Source organism: Camelina sativa, chromosome 15 (genome assembly GCF_000633955.1).
Source record: "Camelina sativa cultivar DH55 chromosome 15, Cs, whole genome shotgun sequence".
NCBI classification, from domain to species: Eukaryota; Viridiplantae; Streptophyta; class Magnoliopsida; order Brassicales; family Brassicaceae; genus Camelina; species Camelina sativa.
In genome coordinates, this window is record NC_025699.1 from 7,486,778 (window position 1) to 7,502,507 (window position 15,730).

The window sequence follows — 15,730 nt, forward strand, 5'->3', positions numbered from 1 at the left end:
TTTTTTTTTTTTTTTTTTTTTTTTTTTTTTTTGTCGACGCGAACACGTACTACTTACCTCTGAAAAGTCCACAAAAAAAAGTTTCACATGATTTGCCCAAAAAAAAAAAAAAAAGTTTAACATGATTGACGGTGAGGATTCAACCTATGAAACGACGTCGTAAGCGTATGGGATGCAGAACGTTGGGCGCACGATTTGGATATATGTCTGTCCCAATTCTCAAGTCAGTGATTTTTTTGTATTATTACAAACTTTTGAATATTTCTTTATTTTCTTTCTCAAACTTTATCAAGATTTTCAATTAATCCCTTTTCTAAATTTCTGACCCTTATTAATTGACATATCATCCTCAACTAGTTAATATGGGATGTTGAAATCAAATATCATCATATCTTTTAATACGCGGTTTATCTTAACCATAAGTCTATAAACTGAAAGAAATCTCTTGATAGTAAATAACTAATTTAGGACCTAATTGTGAAATTAAGAAAGTTTTAAGGCTGAAACTAAGAAAAAAGTACAAAGGGTGAGGCCCCACGCGCTCCAATCGATTGTGAACAGCTCCACAAACAAAGTAGTAGTACTAGGCTCTCTCTTTAAAGAGCTCTCTTCTTCCCCTTACGGATCAGATCCCGAATTCTTCTCCTTCCTCTGACCACCGACGACCGATCAGATCGCAGTTTCTGCGGGAAAAAAGAAAAAATCGAAGTAAGTCATATATATCTCTGAATCCGTTTACTTTATCTCTCATCCATTTTTATACTAGTCTTCTTCTTATGTTTCTCGTACTTGTTTTGCCGCTTTTGCGTATGAGGAATCGTTTGGATTTAGTGGCTTTTTTAAGAGATGAGTAGAGAGAACTCGCTGACTTAATTATCATGTTTTGGATTAAAAAGCGATCGGGTTCATTTGTTGATGGTTCTGTAGTGTTGTTTGCTCTGATCCGATCTTTGTTTTTGAGTTAGTTCAGTTACTGTAATTTTAGTACTGTTCGTTTTGTTTTTGGACAATTCTGCGAAAATTTTGGCTACGTTGAATTTTTATGTCTTTTTCAGACCAGATCTTAGATGTTCGGTGATGATGATTCCTGGATCTCGCTTTTTTATTCTTTTTGTCGGAATAAAAATTAAGAAGAAGAACTGATACTAATATGTGTTCTTAAAAAAAAAAATCTAATTGTTTTATAGGGGTGATACAATGGCGCAGCATCTGTTGCACGGGACTTTACATGCTACCATCTTTGAAATTGATGCTCTCCATGGCGGTGGAGTCAGGCAAGGCTTCCTTGGCAAGGTATATATTATTAGCTTTTGTTTTTTTTTCCCTTTTCATTTTAATTCTCTTTCTTTTTTTTAAAAAAAAATCAGTGATTCCGTAGTTGCTAAGTTTCTGGAGGTCATGTTATAGGCATGTGTTCTTTTAGGTTTCGTCGTTGGATTCATTTATAATGTTTGTGGTTCAAATTAGGTGATGTACCAATATGTTATGAAATGTTGCTGCATATAATTTTCTTGATGTTTTTCTTTTCTGTTGAAACTTTCAGATTCTGGCAAATGTAGAGGAGACGATTGGTGTTGGCAAAGGTGAAACACAGTTGTATGCCACAATTGATCTGCAGAAAGCTAGAGTTGGGAGAACCAGGAAGATCAAAAACGAACCTAAGAACCCAAAGTGGTATGAATCGTTTCATATCTACTGTGCCCATTTGGCTTCTGATATCATCTTCACTGTCAAAGATGATAACCCTATTGGTGCCACCCTTATCGGAAGAGCTTACATTCCTGTTGACGAAGTCATTAACGGCGAGGAAGTTGATCGATGGGTTGAGATCTTGGATAATGACAAAAACCCCATTCAGGGAGGATCAAAGATTCATGTGAAGCTTCAATATTTCCATGTTGAGGAGGATCGTAACTGGAACAAGGGTATCAAAAGTGCTAAATTCCCTGGAGTCCCATACACCTTCTTCTCTCAGAGGCAAGGCTGCAAAGTTTCTCTGTACCAAGATGCTCATATTCCAGACAACTTTGTTCCTAAGATTCCTCTCGCTGGAGGGAAGAACTATGAGCCTCAGAGATGCTGGGAGGATATTTTCGATGCCATTAGCAACGCAAAGCACTTGATCTACATTACTGGTTGGTCTGTTTACGCTGAGATCTCCTTAGTGAGGGACTCGAGGAGGCCGAAGCCAGGAGGAGATATGTCCATTGGTGAGCTGCTCAAGAAGAAGGCTAGTGAAGGTGTCAGGGTTCTTTTGCTTGTTTGGGATGACAGAACCTCTGTTGATGTGCTGAAAAAAGATGGGCTCATGGCTACTCATGATGAAGAAACTGAGAATTTTTTCAGGGGAAGTGAGGTTCATTGTGTCTTGTGCCCTCGTAACCCCGATGATGGAGGTAGCATAGTCCAAAGTTTGCAGGTCTCTACTATGTTCACGCATCATCAAAAAATTGTTGTTGTGGACACCGAGATGCCAAGCAGTGTAGGATCAGAAATGAGGAGAATTATGAGTTTTGTTGGTGGGATCGATCTCTGTGATGGAAGATACGACACTCCGTTCCACTCATTGTTCAGGACATTGGACACAGTCCACCATGATGACTTCCATCAACCTAACTTCACCGGTGCTGCTATCACCAAAGGTGGTCCAAGGGAGCCTTGGCATGACATCCACTCTCGTCTTGAAGGTCCCATTGCTTGGGATGTCTTGTATAACTTCGAGCAGAGATGGAGCAAGCAAGGTGGGAAAGACATTCTTGTTAAGTTGAGGGATCTTGGTGATATTATTATCACCCCTTCTCCTGTTATGTTTCAAGAGGACCATGACGTGTGGAACGTCCAACTGTTTAGATCCATTGATGGAGGAGCTGCTGCTGGGTTTCCAGAGTCACCTGAAGCTGCTGCTGAAGCCGGGCTTGTAAGTGGAAAAGATAATATCATTGATAGGAGTATCCAAGATTCTTACATTCACGCTATCAGACGTGCCAAAGACTTCATCTACATTGAAAACCAGTACTTCCTTGGGAGTTCTTTTGCTTGGGCTGCTGATGGTATTACTCCTGAGGACATCAATGCCCTGCACTTAATCCCAAAAGAGTTATCTCTTAAGATCGTTAGCAAGATCGAGAAGGGAGAGAAGTTTAGGGTCTATGTTGTGGTTCCAATGTGGCCAGAAGGTCTACCAGAGAGTGGATCAGTGCAAGCTATATTAGATTGGCAGAGGAGGACCATGGAGATGATGTACAAGGATGTGATTCAGGCCCTCAGAGCTCAGGGACTTGAGGAAGATCCAAGAAACTATCTGACATTCTTCTGTCTCGGAAACCGTGAGGTCAAGAAAGAAGGAGAGTATGAGCCTGCAGAGAGACCAGACCCCGACTCAAGTTACATGAGGGCGCAAGAAGCACGTCGTTTCATGATTTACGTCCACACCAAAATGATGATTGGTAAGTTTTTACATTTCGATTAAAAAACGATTTGAGAAGTTTACATAAATGTTATGTGCGTGACTAACTTGATGACTCCTTTTGCAGTTGACGATGAATATGTTATCGTCGGGTCTGCTAACATCAACCAGAGGTCGATGGATGGAGCAAGGGACTCAGAGATAGCAATGGGAGGTTACCAACCACATCACTTGTCCCATAGACAACCAGCTCGTGGCCAGGTCCATGGGTTCCGTATGTCACTCTGGTACGAACACCTAGGAATGCTAGATGAAACCTTCCTGGATCCCTCAAGCTTGGAATGTATTGAGAAAGTTAACCGCATCGCTGATAAGTATTGGGACTTTTACTCAAGTGAGTCACTCGAACATGACCTTCCCGGTCACTTGCTCCGCTACCCGATTGGTGTATCCGGCGAAGGCGACGTCACTGAGCTTCCTGGATTTGAATTCTTCCCCGACACAAAGGCTCGTATTCTCGGCACCAAATCAGACTACCTTCCTCCGATCCTCACAACCTAATCTCACTTGGTATGTCTAGTAATGATCTCTCTCTCTCTCTGCTTTGCTGCTGCAAGTAGCTTTGAATAAACAAAGTGTCTGTGTTTAGCGTTAATAAGTTAATGGTTGGTGTGATGATGCACTTTTTTTACCCCTTTGGTTTTATATTCGTACAATGACGTGGTGAGAGTGTAGATTTGTTGTTATGTACTGTTGAACTTATGAATCTTATCTGATCCTTTTCTTTTTATCGGTTATCCCTACCAGTGATAGTGTGTTTAACATCAAACTTTTTGAGGTAGTTTGCTATTTTATGCATACAAGGTCATCACTAGTGTGTAGTGAAGAGTCCAGACCACACACTATCAGACCATCGGGCATTTATGAGTTTTCTTTTCAAGTCTTCTTGCTTTAGAATTTAGCACATTGTTGGTCACCTTGAAATTTTCTTAAAATTTAAAACAAACTTTGGCAAACTTGTACATTCTTCTGCTTTTCTATTGATTATTTAAACTTCATAAGAGCAGAACAATGTTAGGAGGTCCCAAAGCTTAAGAACACAAAAACACTTTTTTCTAAAGGCAAATTTCTATTTGTGGTTTGGTTCCATGAAAACTTGTCGCTTAATTAGAAAATAGAAAACTTAAACAAGGGAAACAATCTCATGTCTCCTCTCCATCTTAGAACTAGTCCTTGCCGGTTTGTTCCCGTTAACTGATTGTCAACTACACAAGACTATCTTGGTTGAGTCGTTTTGACTTGGTCTATTTCCTTTTATTTCAATTTTTGCAAATAAAATAATTAAACGCACTCCCACTTCCTAGTTTGAAGGATACTAGTTCACGTTTGTTTTTGCACATTGTTATTTGTTTCCCAAGTTCGTAGAATTAGTACCATCTCATCTCATCTCATCTATTTGAAGACATGAAAAACCAAAAAAAAAAACAAAGGTAGCTCTTTTAAACAAATTATGTTCTTGTTGTTATTGGGACCTAACAAAAAATCTCAAAAATTGAATTGTAATTAGTAAATTACATCCGAATACCAAAAAGGAAAACAAGCATGGATTATTTGTAAACAAAAAGCAAGAAATAGATGACAAACAAAAATAGCAACGAACAAGGTTAAAGCATACATTCTTGAACATTCATACACATAGAAAATTGAAAGGAAAAACATGAATTAAACTAAACTGATAGGTCATATCGAACCTAATAGGTAAATACAAACAACCTACAAAAATGAAACATGATAAACGAAACTAATTAACACGAAAGGCTGATCAGAGAGAGAGAGGCTTTAATTAGGGTTTAGCCGTTTATGAAGGAAACACGGCACGACACACCGGACAAATCCCACTAACCCTAAGCCACTCCTCTCCACACGCGCGATGAAAAACGTGCGAACACGGCATTCGACCCGCTTCCTCATCCGACCCAACCCGGATCTTATCCATGCATATCACACAATAACCTCTGTCGTTCTCATCAACAACCACCGTATCCAAGTGTATCTCCACCGCCTCATCGCTCGCTGGAGCCACCGCAAAATTCACAACCACGACATCATCCTCCTCTTCACCAGGAAACGTCGGCACGAAAACAGACATCGATACTTGTAGCCTCTCCACGTGAGGTAACTCAGAGATCTCCTCACGCGTCTTCAACTCCAAAATATTCTCAGTCAGCGTGGTAACGATCTCGCGATCACAAGGGACTTGGAGCAAATCGAGAATGTGATAGACGAAGGCTAGGATCCGATTACGATCTCCGCCGAACAACCATTCACGATCAAACTCGAGAGTTTCAACAACGGTTCTAGTTTCGAGATTGTTGAGATCTTCTTCGTCATCTCCGTCTTCTTCTCCACGAGTGTAGTCCACTTGGAAATCGAAGAAGAGCTTTTCGTTTTTGCGGAGATCTCCGTCGTCGTTGTAGATCCGGTTGACATTGATCAAGTTGTCTACGATATCGTGGGAATAGAAATCCATGATTTGTTTTTTGAGAAGAAAAAAAGATGTTTTTCGATATTTGTTGTGTTTAGGGTTTCGATTAATCTGGTGAGGTTTGAGAGAGAGAGAGAGAGAGAGAGAGAGAGAGAGCTGCTATATAAAGTAGTCAATTGAGTTAACGGAAAAGAGATATTGAAAAAGGAAAAGTTCCTTTTAACTCAAGAAAATTACCGAATCTTATAAAATAAATGTAAAATCAAAAGTATTAAAAAAATTGATATTCATTAATAACTAAATTCCTTATTTCCCTACTTTCCTTTTAATAAGGTCCCAATAATTTAGCCGATTTGTTTAAAAGCAAAATTAAGGAAAAATTATATGAATTGACGGAATTTTGTTTTTTATGAAAAATATATATAGAGACTAATTAACCAGGTAACCCATATCAACTTTGATTAAAGTTTAAAAACAATTCCACATATTTCGTATGATGATTTTAGTTTATTTTTTATTGTTGAAAAAAAATATAGATTATTATTGACTAACAAGTAACAAGTATACGACCCTTTATAGAAGGATGACTGAATAATGTGTTCGTAGAACAATGTTTGAGATGATAGTATTGTAGACAAATCGTTGCGGACATGATTCAAAATAAAGATGTAGAATAATACAAATTAAAGAACCGTGCCAGTAGCAAGCAGTTTCGTAGCAAGTACATGGAAAGACTTCCCCTCGCTTAGTTCTTTCTTCTTAATTACGGAAATTTTGTAATTGTTAAACATGTTCCGATCTTATTGGTTTTAAAATGTTAGAGACTTAAGAAGAGATTGAATAGGCATGGATGGAATCTTCAGGAATTTGATTGAATAAATATTTGATATTTCCATTCTTAAGTTAAGAATATGAAATGTTAGAGACTTTTGGCAAAGTCTTGTGTTCTCGAATCTGGAGGACACGTGTACAGGTCAGACAGGACACGTGTATAGGGTCAACGCAGGTCAGTGGTTGACAATTTGACATTGATCCAAGTTAAAAGTCTTTTAATTAATTTATTTTTGTTAATAATTTTCGAAAATTCCGTCGACATGATTCATCATCCATAAATCATTTTACACCTTTATACTAGTTTCCAATATTTCTCGTTACTACGTGCCGTTTTTCTCTGTAATATCCATTCAACTGATAATTTATAAGTTCATAGACAGACAACGCATAAAATAAAAATACAGATAAGATAGTGAGTTGGGTTTTACATTATACATGCGACAATGTTCATGTCTATGTTTTTTATCCAACCCATTTTTTTGTAAACAAAGTTTGAGATTTACAAAAAGAAAAAAAAAAGTTTTTAAATTTTTGGGTTTAGATAGGCCACATGCCCACATAAAAATAGAAACACATAAAATTTGATTGAGGTAGTTATATACTCCTTCCGTTTATTTTTATTTGTCCTTCTAGACTTAATTTTTTGTTTTATATATTTGTCGTTTTGTATTTACGATGTAACTTTATGAATAAAATTTTCAATTTTACCCCTAACTTTCAACTTATTAATTACTTATATCAAATGAAATAGTGTATTAACGAGGGATAAAACAGATAATTTAATTGTTTTCTTATGTGTGAAATTGTCTAAAAGGACAAGTAATATAAAATGGAAGGAGTATATTTTAACGGTCGTAGAAAAAATGATTAAGAGAAAAACACAAATAATAATAACTATAATTAGTAATAATCAATGATAATTTAACACACAAAAGTTAAAATATGCAAATTAACTTTACCACAATAACTTTTATTTTGTTAATAATAACTAGAATTGCGAAAAGATTATGTCAAAATACATGTTTACTTATGAATTAATCAGTTAAAAGATCATTAAGAAACGATGAAATTAATTATTGGTAGAATTCTACGAACAATTATTGTCAAAAACTCGAACTTAGTCAATTGAGTGGACGAAAGCAATAAAGTTATCACTTATCAGTATTAATTTTTTTTTAAAGAATCATCGAATTGACGAAGACGAATATAATTATAGTAAATTCCCATTTAGCTTAAAACACAAAAATTAGTAAGAGTGGTCTACAAAATCCAAACAACATATTGACCAAAAAAAGTCTTATTCTAATTAAACTTGGTCTACATATTATTATTTTTCTTTCTCCCACTAGATCATGTGAGTAAACGAAGCACCAAAAATCTAACTCGCACTCCAATCTTTTCCAACTTTTATATATTTCGATTTAATAAAAAATAAAAAAAAAAATCTCGAATTATATTTGTATAAATAAAGGAGAGAGTCAAGAAAAGAGTTCCAACCATAAATAATTCAACAGTTGTTAAGTTACAAGTCTCTCCAAAACAAACACATTCACACACACGTCTCTCCTCACAGCCAATCATCGATCATAGCTCGATTTTGTTCATTGTTCCGTTGGTTTTTTCTTGAAATTTTTCATTCTTGGTATCATCAAAACTCGCCGGTACTAAAGAAACTTCACGCACATATATATCTTCAATGTTGAGCTGTTCTAATGGCACCATCGTGATCGCAACCGCCATGGTTTGCTCAAGCACCGCTCTTTTTCTCGCCATGTCTCGTCAATTCCATGGACATAATCAAACCTCTAAGGTTCTTGATCAGTCTCCAAGACCCATTCTCCGTTCTTGTCTATCTTCAGGTACGATCTTTTTTTGCTCTATGGCTCCAACGAATGTTTTTGATAGCTTTCCCCGGGAAAATAAGTTTTTATTTTCTTGGGATGCAGAGGAAACGAAGAAACAGAGGAAGAAGATAAAGAAAGTGCGGTTTGCAGATAATGTGAAAGACACGAAAGGGAACGGGAAAGAGTACCGCAGGAGGGAATTGAACCGGAGAAACGTACCGGAGCCAGCGACTAAACCGGGAAAGAACGGTTCAATGTGTAGAATCTCCACCACAATGCCAGCGAACCGGATGGCTCTGTACAGTGGGATTCTCAGAGACCGAGATCACAGAACTCAATGTTCTTATTGACCTTTTCTTCTTGACCTATCAGGTCAATATATTTAGGTTTGTAAATCTTTGCTTTCTTTTTTTCTTGGCAATTTCAGAAATTGTAGTTGGTGGTTTCATAGTTTGTAAAAACTAAGTGACGATGTAAAGAATTGACCTGTAAATAGTGATTAGCAAAATGAAAAGGTAAATAATATGTGCAAATTGAAAAAATATAAAACCTTTTTTTTTCCTTTGGTTAACTATATAGTTTATATTGATTGGGTTAGAATCAACAATCATGTTCAGCAGGGAGTATAAAACAGTTTTCAAGCCTTGCAAAAAAAAAATCAAGAAACATAATGGACCATATGGCCTAGAGTTATCTTCTAGGATAGAAATAGCCAACACAAATTGCACATGTCACGGTTCGAGATTACGAGTTTGATACGCCAGTTAAAGATTTCGTTTTCGATTGAACCAAGCTTGAAGAAGTAGACGAGCCTCTCTCTTTTTTTTTTTTTTGAAGATATATGTATTGACCAGAAAATGATGAGGATATGAATCTTTTGTTTTTTACTAAAGCTAGAATTTACTTTTAACTTACACAGTTTTGATTATATTAAATGTAGTGCCAGAGGTCAATCTCTTTATTAAAGATGTATTTGATGTGTTACAAGATTTTTTGAAAGTTATAGACTCCCTCTCCTACTTATAACATACATAAAAATTTCAAAGAAGAACAATCGAGATTTGTTCATATTAACGGTTCTCATCATAATTTAGACAATTTGGATGTGGCAAGAGATCAAATCTTTCAAGCCAAACTTTTTTAAGATCCAATTCTAATCACAAATCATTACCCAAAAAAGTGCTGCTTGGTGGGTGGGAGAAAACCAAAACTTTAGGCCAATGTGAACAGAATAAACCAACGGTCCAAATTTCACGTAGTTATTACTTATTTTGATATTCGGATATTGTATGAATAAGTGATTTTTTTTTTTCTAACATTTCTTCTAATAGAGCTTATATCGTTTGCTCACGGCTTACGTCTCATAAGATCTCTGAAATTTAACAACCACCAAACAGACCACTACCTAACTTTATCACCAAAATTATATAAACGAATGTTAGTGGATATGTATGCTTCTAGGCCATTGATATAAGATTCTTGATTATATAAAACACACTATTACTAATTTACATGTAACCTAATCTATACAACATCATCATACACATAACTGTCAACCGTCAGCTTTTAGGATTTTTAACATCCGAGAGTTATTCCTTTATCTTTCTTAAAAAAAAACTAACCTAACCGATTTCATGTAAAGAACAAAACATACAAATGAAAACATTTTGTTTTCTAATTCATATCAAAATCAGTAAAATTTTAAGTAGGGTGGTTAATCACAACCACAACACAGAGTGTACTTTGTCTTGGACTTCAATTATGGGAAAGCAACCAAAGCGGTCAAGAGATGGATATTGGATAAGATAAATGGTGGGCTCCAAAGCCTCTTTATACAAAAGACCCACTAGGAATGTCTCTCTCTCGCTACACATGGCTCGTCGTCGTTTCAGCTACGCGTGGGGGCCTTCTCTCTAACACTTTCAAGTTTCTTCGAAATCAAGTATCCGAAACTTAATGTCTCTCTCTCGCTACACATGGCTCGTCGTCGTTTCAGCTACGCGTGGGGGCCTTCTCTCTAACACTTTCAAGTTTCTTCGAAATCAAGTATCCGAAACTTAATGTCTCTCTCTCGCTACACATGGCTCGTCGTCGTTTCAGCTACGCGTGGGGGCCTTCTCTCTAACACTTTCAAGTTTCTTCGAAATCAAGTATCCGAAACTTAATGTCTCTCTCTCGCTACACATGGCTCGTCGTCGTTTCAGCTACGCGTGGGGGCCTTCTCTCTAACACTTTCAAGTTTCTTCGAAATCAAGTATCCGAAACTTCCAGATACACGCTAACTATCCCAGAAAAGAGAACAAAGAAATCTCCTGTTTCCCTTTTTTTGTTAATTCTCTTCTTCCGATTTGGTCTTCACTTTTATACCCAAATCAAATCGATTGATTTCATTTGAAGATTAGTAAAGTTCACTGGGTTCTTTGTTTGATGTTCTAAGAAGGGCTCTGTTGTTTCCAAGATGGGGTAAGTCAAATTAACTCGTTTTAAGGATTAGTTTCTATAGGATTTTTAGATTTTGTGGCCATTCGAATTCGAAAGTTTCTAGCTTTGGGTATTTTATAAAGATTTGAGCTTTTGAGTTAACTCTGTTACAAAGGAATTAGCTTTTGGAATTTTAGGATGATGTTTTGTTTAGATGATGATTTTGGTGGGGGGGTTGATTTGCAAATCAGTGATATGTTTATTATGATGTTGTAACACAGCAGTAGTTGTTTGGCTTGTTTTGATAAGTCAAAAGCAACAACAACTGTAGATGTGCCTTTGAATGGCTCGAAAGATGTGTTAGTAGAAGAAGATTGGAGTGAACTGAGGAACCCTAGTGTAGCTTCTGAAGATTTCTGGACAAACACCACTTTAGATATGGAAAGCAATGCTTTGGGAAGTGTTTCTTCGATTAGTACAACGAATCTGACTGTTGATTCTCAAGGATGTGGTTCTAGCTCTAATGAACCTGCTGAGTTTGTTAACCATGGTGAGTCACTGACTGTGAGAGAGTATATGCTTTGGTGATTTGGTGATTGAGTATTTGAGAATGAATCGGAGAATTTTGGGTTTGTTACAGGTCTTGTTCAATGGAATCAAACTCGGCAGCAATGGTTGGGGGATAAAAGATCCAAGAACCGCAAAAGAGTTGTTCAAGAACCGATACTGAAGTGAGGATTGTGATTGGTTACAAGATTCACTCTGTTGTGTGGAAGGAATTTAAACAAGTTGATTGTTTTTTGCAGTGAGAATGTGACTTATGAGAGTCTACTTGGGAGCAACAAGCGGTTTCCTCGGCCTATACCTCTCGATGTAAGTTCAAACTCCATGGACTGGAGGAAGTAACACTACCATCCATTCTAATTCCAAATTTGAGTAACCAGATTCGTTTTGTTATTGAAATGTAATCATTGCAGGAAATGGTACAGTTTCTGGTTGAAGTTTGGGAAGAAGAGGGTCTATACGGCTGAAAGATACATGTTCACATTCATGTTGGACAAAACCTCTCTTTTGTACTTGTTACTTATAACACAAATTCAGATTCTTTGTCTATAAAACTGAAGAATTTGTAAAGAAAGCTGATGGAGACATTATATAACCAAAACAGAGTTTGGTTACACTAGTATCATTTGTCAATCGATCGATTTTATTAAATTGAATTTTTTTTTGTTTTCTTTTTCACAAATTATCTTAAAATGATTTATAAACGCCGTACACGTATGTATGGTCTGAAACTCTGAATCCAAAACCCCTGAAATAAAAAAAATGAGTAAATGAGTTCTTTAGTTTTATCGTCCGAGGGACAAAAATGGCGAGGGCTTTGTCCAACACGACCACAAACTCTAACCTCTACCACCACTCAGTTCTTACACCGCCGTATCGGCTTCACCGTCGAAGCATCGTCCTATTCTCGTCTCCTCGCCGTTTACGTTGCCTTGCCGTTGCTGGGGGTCCTCCTTCTCCTCCAGGCCCTGATCCGCCTCCGCCTGAGGACACTAGTCAACTTGAAGGTTTGTTTCTTCTTGCCCAGATAATTTTGGATTCATCTTTGTTTGGCTGGTCTTTGATGTACCTGCTGTGTTTTGGGTCGAAAGTTTCGATTTTTATCCGATAGTGTGATATAACTAAAGAACCTTTAGAGGTTGGTACTTGGTATTGTTGGCTCGTGCTGAGATTGTTATTGTATCATGAGAAGGATGATGATTTTATCCAATTAATTGTGTCCACTGAACTAAAGATCAGTGGGTTTAGTTCAGTGTTTAGTTGTGACCACTGAACTAATTGTGTCCTGTGACATGTTGTGGGTTTAGTTCAGTGTTTGAATCTCCTCCTTGTGAGCCAAAAAGGGCATCCATTTCTAGTGGAGATTTTGTACTTTTTCTCTTAGATGTGAAATTGTGCAGTTGTTGCAATTAGTCCAATATGTTATGTTGAATATAGCTTTGGTGATGGATTCATTTAGAACATAATAGAATAGGCTGGAAATAGAAGAAAAAAAACACTGCACTTTATATACTTAAGTGAAATGAACACTCTGGTTCGTTTTGTATCTCTTTGGATAGGTCTTGTGGGATCAGTGACAAGGATACAAGACCGAGTAAAGATCTTCCTGGCAGTGTTTTTCTGGATGTCTCTCTTCTTCTGGGTTACAGTAACAGATGGGAGGGGTAAAGGGAAAGGCAAGAAAGGTTCTTCTCGTTTCAAATAAGTTTCCAAAATATGAAGAGGCTTCTTTGGTGATCTCATCTACTATCCTCCAATATATATATGTCCAGAGTCAGAGAGAGATCAAATACCTGTAGAAAAATTCACCAAGTAAGCATCTTTCTTGTATATTTATTACTCAGATGATAATAGAATACAATAATACATCACAAGATCGTCTTGCCTTGATAGTTAGTTTAGTTATCATTCCTGATACTGAGATTGTACCTTCAGTCACCTTCTCATCATCTTGCTTCAAAGTCTATTTCCTCTGCTTAAAACGGTCTCGTTTGATCAATACGAGTAGATCATGAAATGGGCCATCAATGGGCCTTAAAAACCTAAAAGAGTATCCGGACTCCAAAGCAATATTACATTACAGTTTATTTTTTCCATGAAAATAGGAGAAAAAGTCGTTTATAACTATTTGGCACGTGCATTACATGAGCACCAAGTAAGTCAAAAAATCTAGTAACATTAAATGCGAAGATCCATACGAGTGAGGCGACGACGTCTCGTCTCCTCCTCTATCAAACACCTTTTAAGGCTTTTATCATAAGCTTTTAAACGTGTCGTTACCATAGGGATGATGGAGCGCATTATTACAAGTTTTAGATTCAGACACGTGGTTAGAGTTCATTGGCTTGTTTAGTTAATCTGTGTGTACTTGTTGTTTACACAACCAAGTCTTAAACCAAAAGAAAGACCAGCAGAGCCAACTAACCCAAAGGAAAACAAAATCCCTTCTCTTCTCCGTCGTGGTGCTGAGTGGTGACTCTCTGACTCTCTTTTTTTCTTTCCCCATAACCAAGTCCTTAGGTTGTCTGTTGGTTAATTTGAGAAGAGTATCTTGTAAAATTGTTAAATTTTTGGGGTTTTTCTCTTGACATTTTTGTGTGATCCTTTTTTTCTTTTTCTAATCTGTTTTCAGGGTTTGCAAAAGGAAGGGAGAGAGATGGCTGGTGAAGAGGAAGTTGTATCTGTTGAGCTACCTGCACCTTCTTCTTGGAAGAAATTGGTTTGTTTTCCTTTGTTCCCCTCTCTGATAATTTTGGTTAAAATCAAAGAAGAAGAAAAACCCTAGATTTTTATGTTTATGTGAAGTGCTGCAATTACCAAAATCTTTGTCTTTCTAAGTCTTTAAAGACCCTGAATATGGTAGCTTCTGGTGGATGATTGTTAGAATAGGTTAAAATACTTGATGTTGATTAGGTGATTCAATGGCTTATGCCTCATTTGATCTACTTCTTTGTTCTTGAATTTCTTGATTCGTATGGTTATGGATGCCACTTGTAGCCTTTTTTGAAGCAACATTAGGGTCTTTCTTTAGAGTATTATCTTTAACCTCAAATATCAATTTCTTAGAGATTTTACATATAAGTCAACGTGACTTGTTTTTTTTTTTTTTGCAGTTTTATCCCAACAAAGCGGGGACAGTGAAGAAGACGGAGATTGTGTTTGTTGCTCCAACGGGTGAGGAGATCAGTAACAGAAAGCAGCTGGAGCAGTATCTCAAATCTCACCCTGGAAACCCTGCGATCACAGACTTTGATTGGACGACTAGTGGGACACCTAGGAGATCTGCAAGAATCAGTGAGAAGACTAAGGCAACGCCTTCACCAGATAAAGAGCCACCAAAGAAGCGAGGTAGAACCAAATCTTCAGGGTCAAAGAAAGATACAGAAGCTGACAAATCAGAGGAAGGAGGAGAGGAAAAATCTCATGTGCAAGAAGATACTGAAGTGAATCCTTCAGAGGGTAACGTTGAGAATAAGAATGTAACTGTTAAGAATGGCTCTGGTGAAACAGAGAAATTGAATGAAGCAAAAGACGACATGGTTGTTGAGGAAACTCCAAATGCAGCTCCAGTTCAAGAAGCAGGTGAGTCAACGAAGGAGAAAGCACTGGATATAGTTGATGAAAGTGGTAAGGAAAGAGTGGAGTCTCAGACTGACAAAGTTGAAGAGACTGGCGTAACCGAAAAGAACTCAATTGAAACAGAGAATAACACCTTTGAAGCTAGTATTGGTGAAGAGAAGAAGGAAACTGCAGGAGAAGGAGCACCTGATTCTGAAGCCAAGACCATAAACCATGAGGGAAATGGGCTGACAACAGAAGTTGAGGGAAAAGAGATAACGACAGAAGCAGAAGCTAAAGCTAATGAATAGCCCTGCACTGCTCTGCTTCTGGTAACTCATGAACTGTAAGTCAGTTGTTTCTATGAATCTATTTGAAAGTATTTTGATTTTTTTGTTAATTAATCAGAGCATTATCCCGGTGAAAGATGTTGTTAAGCTGAGATATGTATTAATGAGATGATTGCAGTAATATGTGCAAGTGATGCTAGGCTAAAAGATTATGTAGAGAAGGATATTATTTGCCCTTCTGTAAAACAGAACCATTGCAACCAGTATGACTATGTGTTGGTGTTTATCTTACTTCTGGAATCTTTAGTTTTCTTTTACATTTTTTTCA

At 37.1% G+C, this 15,730-nt stretch overlaps 6 protein-coding genes across 8 annotated transcripts; 5 read left to right on the forward strand and 1 right to left on the reverse strand.

Annotated features, from left to right (window-relative positions):
• On the forward strand, positions 576-4,196 carry LOC104745890 (phospholipase D alpha 1-like). The gene is made up of 4 exons (XM_010467261.1): positions 576-708; positions 1,188-1,293; positions 1,544-3,446; positions 3,534-4,196. Exons 2-4 carry the CDS (start codon positions 1,198-1,200, stop codon positions 3,965-3,967), a joined length of 2,433 nt encoding a protein of 810 aa, XP_010465563.1. The 5' UTR covers positions 576-708; positions 1,188-1,197; the 3' UTR covers positions 3,968-4,196.
• On the reverse strand, positions 4,090-6,097 carry LOC104745889 (E3 ubiquitin-protein ligase SGR9, amyloplastic-like). The gene has a single exon (XM_010467260.1). The coding sequence runs from the start codon at positions 5,934-5,936 to the stop codon at positions 5,265-5,267; it is 672 nt and encodes a 223-aa protein (XP_010465562.1). The 5' UTR covers positions 5,937-6,097; the 3' UTR covers positions 4,090-5,264.
• On the forward strand, positions 8,208-9,140 carry LOC104745891. Its single transcript, XM_010467262.1, has 2 exons — positions 8,208-8,584; positions 8,672-9,140. Exons 1-2 carry the CDS (start codon positions 8,422-8,424, stop codon positions 8,917-8,919), a joined length of 411 nt encoding a protein of 136 aa, XP_010465564.1. The 5' UTR covers positions 8,208-8,421; the 3' UTR covers positions 8,920-9,140.
• LOC104745892 lies at positions 10,429-12,173 on the forward strand. 2 transcript variants are annotated; one of them, XM_010467263.2, is made up of 5 exons: positions 10,429-11,032; positions 11,272-11,540; positions 11,631-11,721; positions 11,797-11,863; positions 11,968-12,173. In XM_010467263.2, exons 1-5 carry the CDS (start codon positions 11,028-11,030, stop codon positions 12,019-12,021), a joined length of 486 nt encoding a protein of 161 aa, XP_010465565.1. In that variant the 5' UTR covers positions 10,429-11,027; the 3' UTR covers positions 12,022-12,173. The 2 variants fall into 2 exon arrangements, with proteins under 2 accessions (XP_010465565.1, XP_010465567.1); XM_010467265.2 differs by having other exon boundaries at positions 11,275-11,540.
• LOC104745894 lies at positions 12,273-13,471 on the forward strand. Its single transcript, XM_010467269.2, has 2 exons — positions 12,273-12,561; positions 13,114-13,471. The coding sequence occupies exons 1-2, from the start codon at positions 12,360-12,362 to the stop codon at positions 13,257-13,259; spliced, it is 348 nt and encodes a 115-aa protein (XP_010465571.1). The 5' UTR covers positions 12,273-12,359; the 3' UTR covers positions 13,260-13,471.
• Positions 13,921-15,702, forward strand: LOC104745893 (methyl-CpG-binding domain-containing protein 11). Of its 2 annotated transcripts, none has more exons than XM_010467267.2 (3): positions 13,921-14,026; positions 14,187-14,273; positions 14,668-15,702. In XM_010467267.2, exons 2-3 carry the CDS (start codon positions 14,211-14,213, stop codon positions 15,421-15,423), a joined length of 819 nt encoding a protein of 272 aa, XP_010465569.1. In that variant the 5' UTR covers positions 13,921-14,026; positions 14,187-14,210; the 3' UTR covers positions 15,424-15,702. The 2 variants fall into 2 exon arrangements, with proteins under 2 accessions (XP_010465569.1, XP_010465570.1); XM_010467268.2 differs by having other exon boundaries at positions 13,940-14,074.